This window comes from Stegostoma tigrinum, chromosome 12 (genome assembly GCF_030684315.1).
Source record: "Stegostoma tigrinum isolate sSteTig4 chromosome 12, sSteTig4.hap1, whole genome shotgun sequence".
NCBI lineage: Eukaryota > Metazoa > Chordata > Chondrichthyes > Orectolobiformes > Stegostomatidae > Stegostoma > Stegostoma tigrinum.
The window spans coordinates 34208033-34233373 of NC_081365.1; the positions used below are offsets into that span (position 1 = coordinate 34208033).

General features: G+C 39.7%; 1 protein-coding gene across 2 annotated transcripts in view; it reads left to right on the top strand.

Annotated features, from left to right (window-relative positions):
* The window catches only part of LOC125457297 (POU domain, class 2, transcription factor 1-like), a 382990-nt gene that overhangs the window by 310212 nt on the left and 47437 nt on the right, over positions 1-25341 (top strand). For both annotated transcript variants that reach the window (XM_048541322.2, XM_048541324.2), the window contains 2 exons: positions 5669-5814; positions 11654-11833. In XM_048541322.2, the coding sequence (XP_048397279.1) occupies positions 5669-5814; positions 11654-11833 (326 nt within the window). The remainder of the gene's footprint in view (positions 1-5668; positions 5815-11653; positions 11834-25341) is intronic.

Here is a 25341-nt window from a genome sequence, read left to right on the forward strand (position 1 = left end):
CTGAATGACCTCGAAGTCATCAGCAGCAGTGGCTTTTGACTACTGTCTGTAACCTCATGGCCCAGCATATCTCCTGCTGTACCATTACCATCAAGCCTGGAGATAATCCTGGCTCTATGAAGGGTGCAGGAAAACACACCAGGAGCAGCACCAGGCTTACCTAAAAATGAGATGAAACTACGTCACTCGACTACTTTCATGTCAAATAGCAGAAGCAGCATGCATTAGGCAGGACTATACAATCTCATAAACCAATGGACTAGAGCTAGTTCTGCAATCCTGCCATTTCTTTTTTATGAATAGTCATGGACAGTTAATGAACAGGAGGTGAAGGGTCCACAAAAATCCACACCCTCAACAATGGCCAAAGTTAACAAGAGACAAGGCTGAAGTATTTGTGCCCATCTTCAGTCAGAAGTGCTAAATGGATGATGCATCTTGGCCACTTTCTGAAGTATCCAGCATCACAAATGCTCATCATCAATTGATTGGACTCACCCCACATGAAATGAAGAAAAGATTGGAGATATCAACATTCTTGCAAAGACTGTGGGCTCTGGTAACATTTGGCAACAGTACTGAGCACAGGTGTTCCAGAATTTGCTACACTTCTAGCTAAGTTGTTCCTTTACAGTTAGAACAGTGATATCTACTCAACAATGTGGAAAATTCCACAGTATGTCATTTCACAAAAAGCGGAACAAATCTAGCTTGGCTAATTTCCATCCTATTGATCTACTTTCCATCATCAGCAAGTTGATGAAAGGGTTGAAAATAGCTTATTCAAGCAGCACTTGCAAAAAATCCAAACTCTATTGATGTGCAGAGCTGGATGAACACAGTAGGCCAAGCAGCAAAAGATCCGAAACGTCAGCTTTCCTGTTCCTCTGATGCTACTTGGCCTGCTGTGTTCATCCAGCTCTACACCTTGTTATCTCAGATTGTCCAGCATCTGCAGTTCCTACTAACTCTTTATTGGTGATCAGTTTGAGTTCCATAAGGGCTACCCAGCTCCAGATCTCATTACAACCTTAGTCCAAACAAGGATAAAAGCGCTGACCTCAAAAGCTAAGATAACGAGGTAGCGTTGGTGAGTGTGGCATCGAGAGCCCATTGAAATCAGGGGTTTGGTCCTCTCCTGTTTGGAGTCATAACTAGCATAAAAGAGAAGGGTTGTAGTAAGTCATTGTCCATATGCGTAAGACCTGGACAGTATTGAAGCTTGGAGTGATCATTGGCAAAAACATATTCATGCCACAGAAGCATCAGGCATCATGACAATGGATTATAACCTCAAAGAATTTATGAATATGTTGAACTTCTAAACAAGGCTTTGATTTTTTTTTTAAATAAAGAAAACTACAAACCAACAACCACTGAATTAGTAAATCCTGAGAATGGAATTCACAGACTGCTGAAAGTCTCTGTGTGAGCACATGGAATGTCACACATGTAGACTGCCAATGCAATTTCAAGCAAATGCAAAAAAGGAGAAAATGCAATCATAATCTGTTTACCCCTGTCAACCTGAAACCTATTTCCTAAGCATTACTAGTGGAAGGACATGTAGTTTACCCTCTTGGAAACACAAAAGAACATGGGTTAGATATGCCTTTAGCATTAGTCTCAGTATATTAGCGGGCTGATATGCTGATTTGGCCTAGTTTGCTGTGAAGGTCGCAGTTTGAGGACAGCCATTAGAGATTTGTGCATTGCAAATGAAGGAAAACCCACTTTCATTCTGAATGCTGGAGGCTAGAGTGCCAGTGAAGTCATTGTCTAAAAGGAACAAAGACAAAACTGCTGAACAATGTACAGAGTGAGTAGTCTTGAAATAAACACTTTACTACCGACATCAGTGTTACCACTACCATCCAATCTAATAGCAAGGATGTTCCATTGTCTACTGTAATGAATCCCAGACTGGATTTTTTCTGTCTATATGAATTCACATTTCAAATCCATGTGTATATTTCACATGCTTATCATCTTTTCTTGTGTTTAGCAGCTAATAAATTCACCTTTTAAATCAAGAAACCATGGTTAATTTGACTGCATTAAACCACAAATAAATTTGGATTGAGAAAGGGTCTCCCAGAGGAAATGGAACCTTTTAACTTACTTTCTAGTTGGTGGCAACAAAAAGTTAACCCTTTCTGGGCTATCACATTCAGAATTATTACAAAATGGCGCCTTTGCCTGGGAACTGGTGATTATGGTCATTGCCCATATCCAATAAGAGATGATCCCGACCATCAAAGTTCAACGGCATTGCCATTACTGATTTCCCCCAGTATCAACATCTCGGAGCTTACTTACCATTGAACAGGAAGTGAATGGGACTGACCATATGGATATTGTGGCTGCAGCAGCAGGTCAAAGGCTAGGAATTCTGTGGTGAGTAACCCACCTCCTGTCTCTCATTGCTCGTCCACCATCTAGAAGGTTCAAGTTATAAACTGCAAAGGAATGCTATCCACTGGCCTGGATTGATTCAGACAGCTCTGAAGAAACTCAACACCTTCAGGATGAAGCTGTCTTCTTGGTGACGCCCCATCCATCACCTTCAACGTTCTCTTCCCCCACCGTTGACACACAGTGGCAGCAGTGTGCCATCTACAAGATGCACTGCAATTGACTCTTTAACCAGTACCTTCCAAACCGGTGACATCTACCACCTAGAAGGAAAAGGACATCAGATGTATGGGAAATTCACAACCTTCAAATGTGCTTCTGAATCATACAGAATTCTAACTTGGAGCTATGTTGCAATTCCCCATTGTCACTGCATCACAACTCCCTTCCTAAGTGCACCACGGATGTTTTTATGCCCCAAGGACTGCAGTAGTTTGAGAAGACACCCCTCTACCAACTTCACCAGAGCAATTGATATGGATAGTAAATGCCAGCCATTAACACCAACAACTAGCCATGGAAATGTTTTTGGGAAAAAGGATTGCTACCATTGATCAACATTATACCATTTCAAGTGATGAGGGTGCATATTGTGTATGATTCTGTCAAAGAACAATCATAAATAACTACGTGACATGTAATGCGGAACTCCAAACAGGGGAGATTATTTCAGTGATACTGCTGTATGGTTGGCCTTCACTTCCCAGAATAGTATTACTGCAACAATGCTGCTACCATTGTGATCAGGGTATCTTTTTGTTTTCACTACTTCTGTGAGAGTAAAGTCTACAAAGTGTGAATATTCTTGTGGGATGTTGAGGTCATCATAAATCATGAAAGCATGACTGTTCATATTAAAAAGTACTGTGGAGCAGGTGGGACTTGAACCCAGGCCTCCTGATCCAGGAGTAGGAACACTACCACGAGAGGGTCCTCAGCATTACATTTTTTTTTAAATTTAACCTTTTTTTCCTAATTAACCTGTTAAGAGATGTAATTACACACCTCTGGAGCAGTTGGGACTTGAACCCAGGCCTCTCAGTCCAGGGATTGCCGGGCGTTCCAGGGGTTACAGCTGTACCACAAGGCCCCCTGGGGAATTGAACCCAAACTCCGAAGAGACTAGAACCTTAAACCAGCACTTTAGACCACTCAGCCACACTGCTTCGGCATAACAATATTAGTTCTCAATCTTCATCTGAGCACTTTTTTTATCTGAGGTATGCCCAGAATCCCACTGGGTAGGATTAGCAAACAGTGAATTTGGCAGGCTTCCTAGTATTGCAGAGTACAATAGATAACCAATTTGGCATCAAATGAAAAGATCATCAGTGACGGTGAAATCACGAAGAGCCATAATTGTCTGTGTTGGAATTGATTCGTTCTTTGTGACCTATATGTAGATATCTGATTTAAAGCATTCCTATCTACGATATGAATAAGGAAAGATGTTAACAAGTGTGTAAAGACCAAAGTTGCAAAGATACAGCTAACGCGCCTCATTTAAAGTGTTAATGTACTGACTTCGATGCTCCTCAACTTAGATTAGAGACTTCCTTTCAAATTTCATAGACCACATCAGAGATCTTCCATGGAAGTCTCTTAGTCTGTATTAGTATGGACTGCAGTCACAAAAGTCTGGACCAAGTGTACACAAAATATCAGTGTCTAATCCTAAATATAAAGGGTCCATTGTTTTTGTTTCAGAGTTTCATTGAATCCCAAAGTGCTGAAGAAACTCAGCAGGTCTGGCAATATCTATAGAGGGAAAAACAGAGTTAACATTTCAACTATTCTGACAAAGGGTTACTGGACTTGAAACATTAACTGTGTTTCTCTCTACAGATCCTGCCAGACCTTCCTAAGTTTCTCCAGCACTGTCTGTATTTGTTTCCGATTTCCAGCATCCACACATCATCGTTTTTACTTCAATGGAATCATCTGTTCTACACTGTTTGTTTTACTCTATGCCTTTTTCTTTAAGCATTAGAAATCAGTGAAGCAAAACCGAAGTCCTAAAGTTCCTTTCATGGAGCCTGTGGATCGTGCATGTAGCTAATAAATTGACAACAGATAAACTGACAAGAACAAATGAGCTACTCAGCTTCTGAACAGTTAATTTTCAGATGCTGTGCAGGATAAAGGACCAAACCAAACCTGATATGCATGACTTAGACTACTTTTTGTACCTGGCATTTCCAGTATATTACCTGATATATTGACATGGCTGTTTTGAGTATCATCACTCATGGAGCTCAGGAAAAAAGCAGCTTTCTTAGAAAATTTTAGTAGATTTAACAAATGTGATTTCCATTTCATTACAGCATGATGGTTTTAGCTGATCATTTTTAATTTTTCTATTGCCCTATTATATCTTTAGTTTCCCAGAACTTTCCCTGCTACTGATGTCAAAATAACTCATATTTAGTACCCTGTTTCCTCTTTTTTTTCTAAAAAAAAAGTGCTACCTTTATTCATCGGGACAGTTCTAGAATTTAGGAAGATCACAACATAACAACCATCTCTGAAGCCATTTCTCTTAAAGCTCGAGGATATAAAAATGATGTCCAGGTGAACTATTGGCTTTTAGTCCTATTAATTTCTCCAAAATTACGCTAAATTATTCACTCATTATATCTGTGGTTCCCCACAATTTTAGATTTATTTTATGTCTTTTTAATGTGAATAAATACTTAACAAAACTATATAAAGATTTACAGCTGTTCTTTCCTTTAATTCAAGAAACCTGTTAATGAAAACCTAGGTGACTTTGTTTGTAATTAAAGACAATACACCTACTTGACATAGAGTCAAGCTTATTTTAAAACATTACTGTGAGCTTCAAAATTGTAATTGTAACATTGTTTCAGTGTAGTATACAAAAGATGATAGGGTACCTTGTTAGATGTAGGACTCCTCACAGCATATTGTGTTATCGCTCATGAATCAAATGCTGACCACAGACCCTGCACCCGAATTTGCTCAAATTGGTTACTCATGGAATAAGCCTAAATGAACAATATTTTTAATTGGCTTGTAAGGAAGTTGAAGTCTAGTGGAACATTGCAGCAATTCTGATTTATTTAAGAATACCTATGTCTGGCACATGGATTATAGGAAAGTCAATAAATATAAACACAAAATCAGAACACTTATAATTATATTTTCCATTGACAGCAAAAATAAATAAAACCAGTAGGCTGATGTTATTTTCCTCTTAATTTTCTTTCAATTTCATTTTTGCTTTAAACAGAAAATTTGTCAGTAGACTCTGCACTGTCAAATCCCAGCTCCTTGACTTCTCCAGGTCTGGGAATCGAAGGGCTGAGCCGCAGGAGAAAGAAACGCACCAGCATAGAGACCAATGTTCGAGTGGCCTTAGAAAAGAGTTTCCTGGAGGTCAGTAACCAGAAATGAGATACGCAGCCAGCATTTTGTGATACATTAATTCTGATTTGGAAGTATTTGACTTGTGTAAACCCAATGCAGCAAACTGTTGTGTTCAACTTGGTATATAAGTAAAACAATTAGACTTGTTTCCCAAATTTGGCAGTGAGATCTCTCAGTTTAAAGTGAAGATGATATGCATTATCTAACATTATCCCTTCGTTGATCCCTGGTTAATGATGTGATTATCTAATTAATGTATATAAAATGCTAAAGGGATTGACACAGTAAAGAGGATGTTTCCATTTGTGGGGCAGTCTAAAATGAGAGTTCCAAGATAACAAAGTGTGGAGCTGGATGAACACAGCAGGCCAAGCAGCATCTCAGGAGCACAAAAGCTGACGTTTCGGGCCTAGACCCTTCACCCTTCACCCTTCACCCCTCTCTGATGAAGGGTCTAGGCCCGAAACGTCAGCTTTTGTGCTCCTGAGATGCTGCTTGGCCTGCTGTGTTCATCCAGCCTCACATTTTATTATCTTGGAATTCTCCAGCATCTGCAGTTCCCATTATCACTAAAATGAGAGTTCATAGTTTTAGGATAAGGGGTAGCAGGTTTAAAACTAAAATGAGAAATTAATTTCCTTAAAGTATCATGAATCAGTGGAGTTCACTACCCTAGAGTGTGACAAATGCCAAGACATTAAGTAAATTTAAGGAGGTAATAGATTTTTAATGACTAATGTGTTGAAGGGTACCGAGAGTGCACAAAAAACTGGAGTTGAAGCTGAGATGAGATCAGCCATGATCGCAATAAATGGGTGAGTTGTCTCTTTCTGCTCCTTATGTTTTACAACATAGAATATTACAGCACAGTACAGGCCCTTCGGCCCTCGATGTTGTGCCGACCTGTCATACCGATCTCAAGCCCATCTAACCTACACTATTCCATGTACGTCCATATGCTCAATGACGACTTAAATATACCTAAAGTAGGCGAATCTACTACTGTTGCAGGCAAAGCGTTCCATTCCCTTACTACTCTCTGAGTAAAGAAACTACCTCTGACATCTGTCCTATATCTTTCACCCCTCAATTTAAAGCTATGCCCCCTCGTGCTCGCCGTCACCATCCTAGGAAAAAGGCTCTCCCTATCCACCCTATATAACCCTCTGATTATTTTATATGTTTCAATTAAGCCACCTCTCAACCTTCTTCTCTCTAATGAAAACAGCCTCAAGTCCCTCAGCCTTTCCTCGTAAGACCTTCCCTCCATACCAGGCAACATCCTAGTAAATCTCCTCTGCACCTTTTCCAAAGCTTCCACATCCTTCTTATAATGCGGTGACCAGAACTGTATACAATACTCCAAGTGCGGCCGCACCAGAGTTTTGTACAGCTTCACCATAACCTCTTGGTTCTGGAACTCGCTCCGTCTATTAATAAAAGCTAAAACACTGTATGCCTTCTTAACAGCCCTGTCAACCTGGGTGGCAACTTTCAAGGATCTGTGTACATGTACACCGAGATCTCTCTGCTCATCTACACTGCTGAGAATCTTACCATTAGCCCTGTACTTTGCCTTCCAGTTACTCCTACCAAAGTGCATCACCTCACACTTGTCTGCATTAAACTCTATTTGCTACCTCTCAGCCCAGCTCTGCAGCTTACCTATGTCTCTCTGCAACCTGCAGCATCCTTCGTCACTATCCACAACTCCACCGACCTTAGTGTCATCTGCACATTTACTAACCCATTCTTCTATGCCCTCATCCAGGTCATTTATAAAAATGCCAAACAGCAGCGGACCCAACACCGACCCTTGCAGTACACCACTAGTAACTGGTCTCCAGGATGGACATTTCCCATCAACTACCACCCTCTGTCTTCTTTCAGCAATCCAATTTCTGATCCAAACTGCTATATCTCCCACAATTCCATTCCTCAGCATTTTGTACAATAGCCTATTGTGGGGAACCTTATCGAATGCCTTGCTGAAATCCACATACACCACATCAACCGGTTTACTCTCATCTACCTGTTTGGTCACCTTCGCAAAGAACTCAATAAGGTTTGTGAGGCACGACCTTCCCTTCACAAAACCGTGCTGACTATCCCTGATCAATTTATTCTTTTCTAGATGATTATAAATCCTATCCCTTATAACCTTTTCCAACACTTTGCCAACAACTGAGGTAAGGCTCACTGGTCTATAATTACCAGGGTTGTCTCTACTCCCCTTCTTGAACAGGGGAACCACATTTGCTATCCTCCAGTCATCTGGCACTATTCCTGTAGACAATGACCAGTTAAAGATCAATGCCAAAGGCTCGGCAATCTCCTCCCTGGCTTCCCAGAGGATCCGAGGATAAATCCCATCTGGCCCAGGGGACTTATCTATCTTCACCCTCTGAAGGATTTCTAATACCTCTTCCTTGTGAACCTCAATCCCACCTAGTCTAGTAGCCTGTATCTCAGTATTCTCCTCGACAACACTGTCGTTTTCTGGAGTGAATACTGTTAAAAAATATTCATTTAGTGCTTCCCCTATCTCATCTGACTCCACACACAACTTACCACTACTATCCTTGATTGGGCCTAATCTTACTTTTGTCATTCTTTTATTCCTTAAATACCTATAGAAAGCCTTAGGGTTTACCCTGATCCTATCCGCCAACAACTTCTCATGTCTCCTCCTGGCTCTTCTGAGCTCTCTCGTTAGGTCTTTCCTGGCTACCTCATAGCCCTCAAGTGCCCTTACTGAGCCTTCACGTCTCATCCTAACATAAGCCGCCTTCTTCCTCTTGACCAGAGATTCCACCTCCTTCGTAAACCACGGCTCCCGCATTCTCCAGCTTCCTCCCTGCCTGACAGGTACATACTTATCTAGGACACACAGGAGCTTTTCCTTGAATAAGCTCCACATTTGTAATGTGCCCATCCCCTGCAGTTTCCTTCCCCATCCTATGCTCCCTGAATCTTGGCTCATCTCATCGTAATTGCCTTTCCCCCAGCTATAATTCTCGCCCAGTCGTATACACCTGTCCCTTTCCATCACTAAAGTAAACATAACAGAATTGTGATTGCTATCACTAAAGTGCTCACCTACTTCCAAATCTAACACCTGGCCAGGCTCATTACCCAGTACCAAATCTAATGTGGCTTTGCCCCTTGTTGGCCTATCTACATACTGTGTCAGGAAGCCCTCCTGTACACACTGCACAAAAACTGACCCATCTATCGTACTCGAACTATAGTGTTCCCAGTCAATATTTGGAAAGTTGAAGTCCCCCATGACAACTATCCTGTCTCTCTCACTCCTATCGCGAATCATCTTTGCTACCCTTTCCTCTACATCTCTGGAACTTTTCGGAGGCCTATAGAAAACTCCCAACAGGGTGACCTCTCCTTTCCTGTTTCTAACCTCAGCCCATACTACCTCAGTTGACGAGTCCCCAAACATCCTTTCTGCAACTGTAATACTGTCCTTGACTAACAATGCCACACCTCCGCCCCTTTTACCATCTTCTCTGTTCTTACTGAAACATCTAAATCCCGGAACCTGCAACAGCCATTCCTGCCCCTGCTCTATCCATGTCTCCGAAATGGCCACAACATCGAAGTCCCAGGTACTAACCTATGCTGCAAGTTCACCCACCTTATTCCGGACGCTCCTGGCATTTCAGTGGACACACTTCAAACCAACTTCTTGCTTGCCGGTGCCATCTTGCTTCCCTGAAACTTTATTTCGGACCACCCTACTCTCAACCTTTTCTATAGTCGAGCTACAATTTTGGTGCCCATCCCCCTGCTGAATTAATGCCTTATTTCTAAATGCCACGTCCAGCTTCATGTGTTCATTCAGCTCAGTTTTGAAAACCACAATTGAATCTCCCTCCATCACCTTTCAAGCAGTGCAGTCAAGATTGGTCACCACTTGTTGCATAATGTTTTCCCATCATATCCTTTGTGGCTTTTTTGGACAACAACTTAGGTTCGTGTCCCCTGGTTCTTGGCCCCTCTGCCATTGGAAATAGTTTTTCTCTGTCTGCAATCCTTGTGATGCTGAATATCTGTATCACATCTCCTTTTAACCTTCTGTTTCATTCAAGAACAGCCCCAGCTTCTCTGATCTATTCACCTAACTAAAACCACCTTGAAACCATTCATGTGAAACACATCAAATTAAACCTGTCAAATTTTAACATAGTAGGCTATGATAGTTTAGTATAGAACCAACCATTCCCATCCAGTCAGCCTTCTGTTGAAATCATCCTTTGCCCAGAAACTCTGGATTTCAGTGTCTGAAAGATATCTGTTACTGTTAACTAATACATCCACTTATGGCTGAACCTCTATGCAGCAGTTAAATTTTTTTGCGAAGGTGCATTATAGTGAGAGCTTCCTTTAGTGAGTTGGTCTTTAGATATCATGCTATTTTCATTGCCTAACAAAAACAATACTTAATTGCATTTTTATTTTCATATTACCTGATTAGCCTCTAGTCTGTAAAAATTGTACACAAAAATATATTCATGTGTGTAATGAATTGGAGGTGGTTCATGGTAGGTTTACATGATTGATGCCTGCAACAAATGGGCTGCCTTTATAGTTTTAATAGGCTAGGCTTGCTTTCAGTGCTATTTCAAAGGAATAATTTAAGTATGTAAGATCTTGAATGGTCTTGACAAGGTTGAAAAGGAAAAGACATTTCCTCTTGTTGGTGAGCCACTGTTTAAGATCAGGGGCCACCCTTTTCAGATCGAGGTGATCGGGGTATGCAACTTTTGAACTCTCTGCCTCAAAAGTGATGAAAGTGGAGTAATTAAATATTTTTAAGGCAACACTAAATGAAATCTTGTTTGGCTGGGAAATTGTGGATTACCAGGTGTAGATAGGAATGTGGAATTTGAAACACAAACAGATCATCCATGATCTTATTGAATGAAAGAGCAGGTTCAAGGGTCCAAATGGTCTACTAATGATTCAGTTTCATATGTTCATGTATGTACTTGTGTGTGACTTCTAATTGACATGAACAATTTACAAACAGTTTTAGTCACTTGAATTTGCAGAGTTGAAACATTGAATTAAGAGACACAGGCTGTGTCAGTAACGAAACGACATAACTATGCTCCAGTTGAGAAAACCTTGAATGACTAATGCCAAAGGATATCTATTAGTATATTTAGTTTGTTATAATGGTAAAAGTGTAGTTAACAAATTTTGATCATTTTCAAGAGGTAGTGTTTTCCCAAAGCCTTTCCACCATCTACAATGCACAAGTCAGGAGTGTGATGAAATACTCCCTGGATGGGTGCAGCTCCAACAACTCTCGAAACTTGACACCATTCAGGACAAAGCAGCCCTCTTGGGTTGGCACCACATCCATAAATGTCCACTCCCTTCACCAATGCTCAATAACTGCAATGTGTACCAACTACAAGATGCGCTGCAGAAATTTCCCAAAAAACCTTCGACAACACCTTCCAAACCCATGACCACTTCGATCTCAAGGAACGAATGTAATAGGTAGTTGGGAACACCACCACCTGCAAATTCCCCACCAAGTCACTCACCATCCTGACTTGGAAATATATCGCCACTCTTTCCGTCAAAATCTGGGAATTTCCTTCTTAATGAAAATGTGGGTCTGCCGACATTACATGGACTGCGTTGGATCAAGAATGCAACTCACCACCAACTTCTTAACGAGAACAAGGGATAGGCAACAAATGCTGGCTCATCCATCGACGCCCACATCCCATGAGTGAATTAAAAAGATGTGCTGAATATAGTAAAGAGATCTGTATTCAACTGTTGTAAACAAAAGATATATATTTTGTTCATGCAGAACCAAAAGCCTACCTCGGAGGAGATCATGATGATTGCCGATCAGCTGCAGATGGAGAAGGAGGTGATCCGAGTCTGGTTCTGTAACAGACGCCAGAAAGAGAAGCGGATTAATCCACCCAGCAGTAACAGCGGCACTACCACTTCTACCAAAACAATTTTTCACAACCCCACCTCCATGGTAGGAGAACATACGTAGAATTTAAGTAAATTCTTCGCAAACTACCTGTTGTATTTCTACTCCTGTTTACAATACATAACTGGTGGAACGTTTTCTGCAACTTGCCTGTAAGTAATTTGTACAGATAAGCTGTGATGTGCAGAAAATTGAATTTTGCACTGTAAAAAAAAACTTTGTTAATCAAGGCACTTAATACAGCTGATATAGCTAATCTAGATTAGTTAGAAGTATCAAGAGAAGAAAATACAGAACAAAACTTGTGAACAGAGACTTGAGTTTCCACAGAAATTTCACAACATACGTTCATGCTGTAATGACATGATTGAATTTTGTTTAAATGGTTTCATTTCATAGACACTTTTAAATCACACTGTCCAATATGTTGACCACCAGCCACATTTGGTTAATTGCAAATCTAGATGTAGTGTTTCCATATCGTAAATAAAAATTATAATAGACACCGTTATTGGTCAAATGATTTCACTGCTCATAACATTTTATCTACTTTTGTGTATTTAAAAACCAATAAGACAAATATAAGTGAGTGTTTTTGTTTGATTGTGGTTAGCGCTGTACTTCCTGGGTTCTTGAATAATGATAGATGAGTAAATATACACATGAAATACATTTCCTTTTTTTGTATTCATTCTCAGGATGTGAGCATTGGTAGTAAATATAGCATTTACTGCTCATCCTTTATTGCCATGAGAGATAGTGATGGTTCCTCTGTAATGTATTTGTATCTGAGATTCTTCCAACTAAACTTAGTACATATGAATAAAACAGTGTTACCTTGACCACCCCTGTGGCTAGTCAGAAATTTCTATTGGACAACATAATACCATTTAACAATTGTTTTCTCTCTATGTAATTTGTAAATATTATGCAATTGTCATTGAATTTAAGGTGTCTTATGCAGTTGCAGCTGTTAGATTCTGAGTTAGTAGCTTAATGTCTTAGCTGGTAACTTTTTCCAGTTCAGACTTGTCATGTGTCGTGTCAGGTGTTATGTTGAATTCTGAATATCCTGTGACATGCAAACACAAAGCTTGTGATTGAGCTATTGAATCCGCTCTTTCATTCACCAGAATGTTCAAGTGTGCAGTTTAACTAAGCTTCTTGCTGTAGTGGCTGTTACTCTAATGAGTCAAATTGAACTATCATGCTTTAAGTACCCAAGAGAAACATGTGTTTTGTGTATGGGGACAGGAGAGTGGTATGTGGGTATTCAGGAAGGCTGCAGATAGAGAAAGAGAAAGTAGGATCATTAGTATCTCCCAAAACTGCTTGTTGGGCAGTCTAGCAGTGAAATGATAACCAAGAACTAGACTGGAAGTGACAGTTTCCAGTTAGTTATGAAGGAATTTCAAAAGAAGCTGCTGGATATTCATGACAAGCATGGGCAAAGAACATAAAGGTGATGAGTTAGATTAACACCTGGGAAAAATATATGATTACTTTCTTCTTCCCTCCAAATATTGTACACATTTATGTGCCTGGTTCTGGTATATTTTGGTTTTACACTTAGCACTGTTACAGTTTTCCTGATGCAGCTTAGAAGACAGAACTTTATAGGGTCAAATCAATCTTCAAATATATCTTTGATCAAGAAATATGACATTCTATATCAACATAAAAGGACGTCTGGTGCTGACCTATTCCATTCTTATGCAGTTGCTACTTTGAAACAATTGGAATAGTAATTCTTATAGTGTCATCTATGGTTCTCAGATCCCTCCTTCCTCAGTAGAATGGATGTTTAACCTTGCAGTCTTCAAATGAGAATGAAGTTTTGTTTTTACCCAATCCGACATGTTTTCCTTGACCTAACTAACAGGTCAAACTAAAAGTTTGTATTTGCCATTTTAGCACAATAAATGCCTTCACAGAGACTTTTACAGGTGTGACTGAATGAGATTCCCCTCCTTAACATAGATTTATTGCTAGTAAAATAGGTTTAATTTCTTCCATTTCATACATAAATGAGAAACTGTAATGTATAAAGTATAGTGTTATTTATCTGACCCGAAAGTAATTGAGGTCCCAGCAGTGATCCTGATGACACGCTACTGGTTTCAGCCTACCAATGTGCCACATTTATCTTTACTGTCTTCTTCCTGTTCATTTACAAATCCTCTGTTCATGTTAATATATCACCTCCAATTCCAGAATCCCTCATCCTGTATTTTATTCTTTTGTGTGGAACCTTATCAAATACCTTTTTGAAATCCAAGTACAATGGTCTACTAATTCCTCTTTGTCAGCCTTTGAAACTAATACATCTGTTACGATGACTGCGAAACCAATGTTGACTTGTTTTAATTATCCTTTTTTTTCTAAGTGCATAGCTAATTCTCATTTTATAATAGATAATAATTGATACAATAGAGCATGAGCATGCTGATCGATTATTAATGACAATTAACAGTTAACTCCCAGGCTTTTTTTAACTTTTAACCAAGCAGGTTGACTGTGATTGGCATTGCCCTGAGAAATGGATCGGAAAATGACTGTCATCCATTTTGTTGGGTTAAAACAAGTACAGCGCGTTTGTGTTTATGTCGGCAAAAATGAGGACCACTTGCCAACCAGTTAACATTGTTCTTTCACTCAGTATAAGTGTTAGTTTTTCTTTTAATAGATATTGCAAATTGTTCTGATGAGTCCAGAATGGAAAGCTTTGAATAAATGTGCCTTTTCTCAGCATTATTAACAATAAAATACAGCACCTCTGCATTTACTGATATCAGGCTAACCTGCCTGTAGTACCTTGTTTTCTCCCTCTATTTATTCTTGAATAGCATTGCTACATGTGCTAATTTATAGTGTACTGAGACAGTTGCAGAGCCTCGATTTTATTTGTCGAATCATAACTAGCACAATCACTATGTAAGCAGCTGTCTTTTTTAGAACCCAAGAATGGAAAGGCCAGTGGATCACAGGGATTGTATCAGTGATAATGGGAACTGCAGATGCTGGAGAATCCAAGATAACAAAGTGTGGAGCTGGATGAATGCAGCAGGCCAAGCAGCATCTCAGAAGCACAAAAGCTGACGTTTCGGGACTAGACCCTTCATCAGAGAGGCTCTCTGATGAAGGGTCTAGGCCCGAAACGTCAGCTTTTGTGCTCCTGAGATGCTGCTTGGCCTGCTGTGTTCATCCAGCTCCACACTTTGTTATCTTTGATCACAGGGATTGGTTGGATTTCACTCCTTTGGAATTTTCTCTGCTGATATTGAGTGCCTTAATGTGCTTTACTCTTATCAACTGCCAGGGTGCCCTGTATTTCTGGTATGCAGCTTGCATCTTCTACTGTGAAGCCAGACACAGAATATTTGTTCCAAGTTTCAGCTATTCCCTCATTCCCCATGATAATTTCTCCTGTTTTCTGCTCTCAAAAGACCAAAATTTATTTCAGTTGCTCTTTCTTTTTATATATTTGCAAAAAATCATAAATCTGTTTTCATATTCTTGCTTGGTTCACTCTCTATTTCTTTCTGTCAACTTTGTGATGACTCTTTACTGGTGCTAAAACACATTTAATTCTCATACTTCCTACCATTCTTTGTGATGTTATAAATCTTCTGCACCCTCAGCAACATCTTCACCTCTCTATTGTGTAGCATCCAGAACTCAACATGGTACTTCAGCTGAGGCTTAAGAAGCATCTTGTAGAAGTTCACCATTATTATCTCCTTACTGTTGTACTCTCTACACCATTAACAAAACACTATGCTTCACTAACTGCTGTCTCCACCTGCCCTGTCACCTTCAGTGATCTTTGCACCTATGCACCAATGTCCTTCGGCACCTACATCCCTTAATGTTATAACTCCTACATCATATTTTGTCAAAGGAAGTGATGGCGTGTTGCTGTTGTTGTTTGATTAGTGATTCAGAGATGTGAAATATTCTGGGGACCCGGGTTCAAATCCCACCCCAATAGATGAATTAAAATTAATGATCACTCAGTTGTATCTGTCACTAGAATGTCTCAAAAGGGAGTGAAACTGATTGGACCATCTGACATTGACTAAGGCAATGAAAACAACCAGGGCAGACTCAACCCTGTTGACCCTGCAAAGTCCTCATTAATAATATGTAAGGGCTACTGCTAGTGTCCAACTGGCAGAATAGACCCAGCAGAGGTGGAGGCACAATTCTTTCAGCTCTGATGAAAAGCTGTCTAGACCCTAAACTTTAGGTTGCTCTCTTTCTCTGTGAGGATGCTGTCCGACCTCCAGCTTTTGTTGTTTTCAATACAGATTCCAGCATCTGCAGTAATTTGTCCCTACAGTTCTTGGGAGGTTGTTGCCCTGAGAGCCCTCAACTTTGACTTTGAAGCCCATGAAGGCTTTGTTGCCTCAGGTCAGACATAGGAAACCTAGGCAAGGAAGCCTTCTGCTGATTGTCCTATGTTGTGCTGCCACTGTCTCGCCGGCCACCCCCAACATCAGTTGATGCATCATTACTCTTTCATGTTGAGCAGCACTTGGAAGCACTGACAGTGATATGGATACAGTATATATTGTTAGCAGGGAACTTCATTGTCCATCATGTGAGTGGCCCATCAGCACCACTACTGATTATGCTGGTCAAGCCATAAGGACCTTGCTGCTAGCATGGGTCCAAGGTAAGTGCTGAGGGAATCAACAAGAGTGCAAACCATACTTTCCCTTATCCTCACGAACCTGCCCGCTGCATCCATGACCATATTGTTAAGAGTCAACACTGCACAGACGGTGTGAAGAAGTTCCATCTGAAAACACGCTACATTGTGTTGTACCCTATCACCACCCTATCAATATTCTAAACAGGATAAATGATAAGATAGGTGTTAATGCTAGGAATTGAATTGGAATTCAATTTGAATTGGAGAAAATAGGCTAGCTGTGTTGAGAGCAGAGCTAACAAAGGTGGCAGTTGTGAGGACAGGGGCTGTAGTCAAAATAGAAAGTAGTTTTCATGTTGTCATGTTGATCAACTCAACGTTGATGACAGTAAATACCTAAGTGATAAATGAGGTGCTGTTCATCAAGATTGCATTGAGCTTCATTGGACCACTGCTAAGTGACTAAGACGGCAAATGCTCTCAGGAGAGTAAGATAGTTTATTGAAATAGCAAGCACCTGGTAGGTCAGTGTCATTGTTATGGCAGAGCAGAGATGCTATGCAAAGTGTTCTCCTGTCTGCATAGTCTCACCTTTGTAAAGGTAACTACATTGTGAACAACAAATACTGTAGACTAGGTTAAAAGAAATACAAGTAATTTGCTGCATTATATGAAAGGTGTGTTCGGGACCTTGGGCAGTGAGAAGGGAAGAAATCAAAGAGTAAATTTTGCACCTTCAGCAATTGCATGCAAAGCTGCCATGGGGAGTGGTGCAGAAGTGATAGGAGTAATGGGAGGGGTGGACCAGGTTTTCCGGATGGAGTGGTCCATGTGGAATGCTGATAACAGAGGGGAGGGAAAGATACAGACTCATCTTCTTTCTAATTTGATTTGTCTGATCCAAAAGAAATTTAAAGTTTGCCAAAAACAAATACTTTTGCTTTGTATTAAGTCCCACATTTTTAAAAATTTGATACTCTGTCTGATGTTATAATTGCTGTTAGCTATAAACTAGACCCACCAGCTTCTTCTGACCCTTGCTGCTCCTCTTCAATCATACTGATTCTCTTCCTGATTTTCTGAGCCATAGTTCTTTTTCCTTAATGTTGTTATGCCATTCTTCTTATCAGGGCTACCCTCCACCTTTTACAGTATGCAGTCTCTTTGAAACAGTATGTACTCTGGAATATTCACCAACCTTGGTCACTATAATGCTGCCTCAGAGATAGTAAGAACTGCAGATACTGGAGTTAGAGATAACACACTGGAGCTGGTGGAACGCAGCAGGCCAGGCAGCATCTGTAGAAGGGTCCCGACATAAACATCAGCCTTCCTGCACCTCTAATGCTGCCTGGCCTGCTGTGTTCCTTCAGCGCCGCACTGTGTTATCACTATAATGCTGAATGCATTTAAATAATTTCACTGTATTTGTGTCACTGGTTAATGTGGCTTTTTAAGGATATTCCACATATTCAGATAAAATGAATTCATTCTTTATTTTACTGTTGTTCCCTACTTTGATCATATTTTCGAAACACTGTAATTGTTAAATTCTCTGTTCTTTTCCTGCTCTACGTAGCGTATCTTTACCCAAATCTGTATACTTCCCTATTGCCTTAAATTTTATCTTTAGATTCCTAAATCTCCCTTTATCACTACCCCCCTCACCTGCTGTTTAAAGTCATTTTCCTTACTCTGACCATTATTGTTGATATACATTTATGTTTGTACTTTCTGGCCCTTCTTGTCACCTATTGATCTCGCTGTCCTGCACTATTGCCTTGTTGTTTCGCTTTACATAGAACATAGAACAGTACAGCACAGAACAGGCCCTTCAGCCCACGATTTTGTGCCGACCATTGATCCTCATGTATGCACCCTCAAATTTCTGTGACCATATGCATTTCCAGCAGTCTCTTAAATGTCCCCAATGACCTTGCTTCCACAATTGCTGCTGGCAACGCATTCCATGCTCTCACAACTCTCTGTGTAAAGAACCCGCCTCTGACATCCCCTCTATACTTTCCTCCAACCAGCTTAAAACTATGACCCCTCATGCTAGCCATTTCTGCCCTGGGAAATAGTCTCTGGCTATCAACTCTATCTATGCCTCTCATTATCTTGTATACCTCAATTAGGTCCCCTCTCCTCCTCCTTTTCTCCAATGAAGAAAGTCCGAGCTCAGTCAACCTCTCTTCATAAGATAAGCCCTCCAGTCCAGGCAGCATCCTGGTAAACCTCCTCTGAACCCTCTCCAAAGCATCCACATCTTTCCTATAATCTTTCCTGGCATGAACCCTCTGCCCTACTTTTTAGTTTAAATCTCTGACACTAGCTGTAAAGTAGCAATATAATACTAGTGAAGACCAAATACAACCAGAGCAAGAAGTTATATCAACACCTTGATGAAGAAAATGGTCATCCTCTTTCAATGTGTCAAGAAGATTAGGAACAAGAAATCCTGAGTTCGGGATTGCACCTCACATATTTTGAAGGAGAGATTCTTGAATTTGCTTAGTATTTCCTATGCCTTGGCAGCAATCTGTTGCCTTTGGCCGCCATTGACAGTGTGATCCAAAAGCAGAGCAGCTGCTCCTGCCTTCTTCTAAGAAAGGCAGTGAATGTTCGAAAATAAATTAAAAGCCCTAGTGTACAGATCAGTTGATGTCACCACACTCCCTGTACTGAAGTCAGACCTGCAATATTTATCAAAGACACATGAGAGCATTAGAGCAGTTTCATCAGTACAACCACCACCATATCCTTCATTTTCAGTGCGTGAACTTTTGAACAAATGCAGCTTTTCCTTCCTGGTGCTAGCTGTACTAGTACTCAGGCAAAACTCATGCAGTATCAACTTTGATGCATTGAACAGTGCCCAGAATACTGAAAAGTGTCTCTCCTGTTAAAAACTCTTTGCTTAAATCTCAATGATCAGTATTCTAGGAGAAAAAAAAGGTTTTAGAGACACTCCAAGGCTCTACTTGAATTGCAGCAATATTGGCGTTACTGACTAATGACAACTCAACCATCAAGATGCATCATGTTTAATGGACATGCATAGCGTCTTAAAGCTGGGGGAGAGCAGCAACAGAGTAGATAATCATGTCATGCTCTATAGACCTCACTAACTCATGAGAGATGCTGCCCTTGTGCCCAAAAATGTATAGGTTCAGAATCAGTTAAGTAAGGACTACAGCGTAAACTGGTTAAATGTATTTATTCTTAAGTTGAAGGAACCGTGATGAAGGGACTGAAGGGGAGAGAAACAGTTGAGCTGGACAAAGTTTTAAAAATGGTGTAATGAAAAGTGGAAAGTTCAGTAAAATAAATGGATTTTCCCTTAAACATGCCGTATGCAAAATATGATATTTGCTTCACATATTTTCAATAATGTGATATGCAGGCCAATTAAATGATATTTGATTAAAACAATTCCATGTTGCAAAAATTCTCTAAGGTCAAGTAGATTGAAAGAACCATTCAGGTGTTTTGATATTTCATGTTTATTCAAGGAAGCTAATGAGCAGCAATAGTGTAAGAATGCCTCTATCAATATATGAAAATACCATGCTTAGTGTTAGTATTTTTTTAAATAATGCTTCTGATGCGGTTAGTTTTGGAAATTGCTGGAAGCACTAAGCATTTTTCAGCATTTGTAGAGACCGAGAAACAGTTAACATTTCATCAAAACTGGGAGAAATTGGATGTATGGTTGATTTAAAACAAGTGAAAATGGGGAGAGTAGGAAAAACAACAATGAGAAGATCTGTGATAAGGCACATGTTGGGAGACATCAAATGACAAAAGGCTTGATCATCTAATGCCAAAGGGAATGGTATTGGAATATGTAAAAATAAACAATAGATGTGTCTAAAGAAGGCACGAACGGCAAACTGATGCTGCCTGAAAGCAAAAGCACGAGAATAGTAAAGCTGTAATGCCACACATTTATGTACACAAGTACAGAGTTTAAAAAGGATTGTGTCCAGTACAAAAGGAAAATTAAAGGAATATGTAGTGTAAAAAAAATCCTTCAGGTGTCCTCGAGGTATAGGATTTTAACCTGACACCACAGTTATTTAATTGATGTCGTATGTCATCAATATTAGAGAACATTTCAGTTGCTCCTTTAGTTCTCAGTGTTCTGATGTTTCTTTTTCATCATTTCTGTCACTGGGTAGTTTTGCATCCTGAAAAGCCAAGAGAACACTTACTACAGCAATCTCTGTCACATCTAACCTGATGATAAGACAGGTTCTAATTAGCCAAAAATGCATCTCCCTGCTCTGTCAAAAGCAATTCCTTAAAACAGAAGCTGTTTCATGTATTTCGATGTATGAATTCATTATTTCAAACTTGATCATTGCAAGTGACTTTTTTCATCTCCAACATGTGAAACTTACCATGCAGGTGTATCAAGGCAGGAGATGAGAGCTTTTTCACAACTAACTGGATGGACTAGTTTTAGTATTCTTTGAAAAATTTTAATTATAGTTTAGATGATTTAGTATATTTGTGTAGGTTTCATGACACTTGGCTCATCTGTGTAGTCAGGTAATTGCTGTGGCCATTTTAAGTCAGGGTATTACTCCTTTGTTAAAATTGTGAAAATAGCTGGTGTTAAAATCAGATAATGAAATTCAAAATCAGTGGTCCACATTTTTATATCATGGTGATGTTCAGGTCTGTTTCAACTGAAGAGGAATTTAGGGTCTTAGATGGTCAGAACAGAAGAAGTGAAAGGATGTGTGCTGCATTTACAGCGCTTGTGTAGAAGGATTCAATGAGAGGGCAGTAGGAGGAATTTGAGCAGAGTACTGCAGAGGAAGCAGTCCCATCGGGATGCTGAAAGAGCAGTGAAGAAGGTGCATCTGGTTAGATGTGAGAGAAATGGCAGAGGCTCATCTATTGAATATTCAAACTGCTGTATTGGAAAGTGAAGACAGAGGAACTAGGGCAGAGGCGCAACACGTGGAATGGCTCTGGTCAAGGGCTTTATCAACCATACTGGGGAGAAATCCTCAGCCAAGGAAAAGGGAAAACATAGCAAAAGTGCTGACACCAAACTAACAGCAGTGAACTTGACTCTTAACTTCCCTGTTAAATAGTAGCCAACTATTTCCTTAATCATTGATTCCAGTATTCTCCCCATCACAGATGTTAGGTTAACCCATAGAGTTTCTACTTTCTAATTCCTTCCATTCTTGCTCAAACCACTGGGACCTTCCCAGGTTCTAGGGATTTTTGGAAGATTACCTCAATACATCCATAATTTCTGCAAGTTTCTTCTAAGCACCTAGGACATCATTAAATCATCAGGCCCAAGGAAGGGGTTTATCAACTTTTAATCCCATTACTTACCCGAACACTTTGTTTTGTGATACCAATTGTTTTAAGCTCACTGTATGATTTATTGCTGTTGTTACAATTCTTCTTGTGTCTTCCACCATAAAGACAGACACACAAATCCCGTTGTTCATTTGAAGGTTCTGTACAGAGAGGTATGAGGAAACCACAAGCCTGACTTTTAAAATTGGTTGCCTGTACTTCCCACTTTCAGTACGAGGGGATAAGCTGGAATGGGACTCTAGCCAGATGACCCAGAGAAAGCTCCAGCACTGTGACCAAAACTTAGATCTCAAATACCCCTTACTCCCTTGCACTCATAAGCACACCCCATGTCCATCAATGCTAATATGTGTACCACTCACCCATGGGGGTCACTCATACTCCCGTGCCTCTATGTATCTCACTTGGCCCCTGCTACCCTTCCGTGACCTTGTGTACCTCAGCCCATTTCCCATGGACTTCATACCCCCTTTCTCAACTTAGTGACATCTGCCTGCTACCTATTCATTTCCTACCCCTTGCTATGACAACTCTCATTAGTATCCAGAAGGACACGTGCGCACAGAACAAATATAATTCAGTTAGCTTTACATTTTTTTACAGTGCAGACTGCACTTTTGTAAAAAGCACTGACTTTCATAAAAGCACATTTGATAGGTGTTGATACTTTTCAACAAATTGACACTTCTGAACAATTTGGATAATTCCAAGGAGGTTGATGCACCTATAAAATAGTCCCCTCTACAGTTAACATCCTCTAGGGCAATGACTCTCTACTCCACGCTACCATCAGACAATATATACAAAGGTGTCTGAGCTCTCCAAAAGGGATGTCCTGGTTATCGAAATAAAACACATTATTTACAGACCAGCTCTTACCTGGTCCAATTTCTACACTCTGGGTTCTAGACAAAAGGGGCTCCAAAATCCAATTTGAGTGCAGGCGGCTAATAAATTTCCAACTACCTTCGTGAATAGTGCATGGGTGAACTGTGGTCAGCCTGACAAAATGGGAAACACCTGTATCAGGGTCAGGACTTCAGATTTCAGAATATCTTCAAGCATTTTTGCCATGGTCAAGAAGATGTTAAGAAAATCTGGGGAAAATACTTCTTCAAAGTTGCTGCCATTTTCTTGTTTCCATAATTAATTCTTCAATCCCCTTCTATAAGACATTAATTGTTATTTTTGCTAATCCATTCCCCTTTATGTACGTTTAGAAAATTTGCTATCTGCTCGCATATTCCTTGTTAGTTTATTCTCGTGTTCTAATTTTCCCCTTTGTTTTTCAATTATGCTTCACTTGCTTCTGAAATATTCTTAGCCTTCAAGGCTGCTACTAATCTTTATGTTATATGCATTTTCTTTTAATTTGATACCATCCTTTATGTCCTTAAATCACTGAAAATGGTGTGTCCTTCTCAATTTTTTTTCTCTGAGTCAAATACATCAGCCTTGAGATAATGAAATATCTCCCTGAGTGTCTGTCACTGTTTATCTACTATCTTATCTTTTAACATAACATCCTAGTCCACAGTTATCAATTGTATGTTTACACCTTTGTAACTGCCTTCAACATTAAGAAACTAATTTCTTGCCCTCAAACTGAATGTGAAATTCTTTTATGTTATGATCACTGTTACCTAGAGGATTCTTTATGATGAGATTATTGATCCATCTCGTTTTATAATGCTTTACTACATTTAAAATTAGCCATTCTTTGGTTGTTCCAGAAAATATTCTTCTAAGAAAATATCCTAATTTCAATCTATAAACTCAACCTCAAGGCCACATTTACAAGCTGGATTTGTCTAATTAGATGAAGAATAAAATTTCCCATGATTAGACATGAACATAGGAGGTATGATCAATACCAGTTACAAATTACATGACACAGTGGTGGTGTGGTAAGTAACGAGGAGGAAAGCCTTAAGACTACAGGACAATATAGATAGCGGATCAATTGGGCAGAGTAGTGACAAATGGAATTTAATCTTGAAAAGTATGAAGTGAAGCATTTGGGAGGACTGACAAGGCAAGAAAATGCACAATGGTAGGACCTGAAGAAGTACAGATTATCTCAGTAATTTATACTATTGGAAGTACAGCAGATCAAAGTGACCTTGGTGTGCATGTCTGCAGATCCTTAAAGACGGCAGAAAAAGTTGTCAAGAAAGCATAGAGGATATATGGCTTTAGTAGCCAAGGCATTGAATACAAGAACACTTAGGTTGTGATGAAGCTATGTAAACATTAGGTAGGTCTCACTGTGTGCAGTTCTGGCCGGTGCACTTTAGTAAAGATGTGATTGTACCAGAGAAGGTGCAGAAGAGATTAACTAGGATGTTGTCTGGTCTGGAGATTTTGAATTATAAAGAGCGTTGAGATGGGCTGTTGTTGTTTTCCCTTCGAGCAGAGAAGGCTAAAGCGGACCTAACTGAAGTGTACAAAATTATGACGGTCATAGATAGGAAGTAGCATTTTTTTTAAATCAGTAGGAACAAGCCATTTAATAGTCCGAGCAGTCATAATGAGGGAGTGCAATAATCTCTCCTGTGATTGTCTAAACTAAAACACTAATTTCTGAGAAATCACTGCCCTGACTCTTTGGCTTTGGATGTTGCACCATTTCAAGGACAAGACAGAAATTATTAGTCTCAGAGAAAGGGAATCAAGATAGATGTTCATTCTGATTGAACTGAATAGCAGAGCAGGAATGAGAAAGTATGTTCTTGTTCGTTATAAATTAAGAATTATTAATAACAGGTGGTACAGTACATTTGTTTTCAAAATATGATTAAATTAATTTAGCCAGGTTATCTAATTAGCATTGGTAGACTTATCTAATGCCAATTCATTCAAGCTGCAAGAACACAGTGAACTGCCCAAATTACAATAGGTTACCAAAAAAAGCACCTCAATCCAGATGTCGAAACAAGACTTTGATTTCCTAGCTTTATTCTCCTAGTCTAACTCTTGGCATTTCAAACAAAAGTACATTAACCTACATTATGAAAACTGTTAAATCTTTTATCAATTATGGGTGGATTATGTTGACAATGTCCAGAAACTTATAAACCACCCAAGTCAAAAAGATATTCACCGACCTACCAAAACTATCTATTAGTGTAACTTCAAGCCAAAACTCGAGCACTAATTTGATAAAGTAAAATAGTCTGCAGAATTTTCTAGATTTTAATGTGATAATATTCCCATTAGGAAGCCAGCTTTCCAGGAGTAGGCCTACTGTAACGAACGGGGAACAACTTTAAACTAGCCTGGTAGTTGTAAAATGCTATAATTCTGCTATAGACAGCAAAATATCTTCTGCATAGCTGCCATTTCAAGAACCAAGGGTCTGAAGCCTTTTAAAACTGCTGAACATGGGACTCTCCTAGTTGGTGTCCTCAGGTAGCTAACAGTTAAAAATTACGCAACTTCATTTCCAGCTATATATTACCAGTAATACAAGTATGAAAACAGTCTTCTCTAGATTTTCTTTGAACTAAAGACTACTTAGCCTTCTCCTCATCTTGAATGGGCT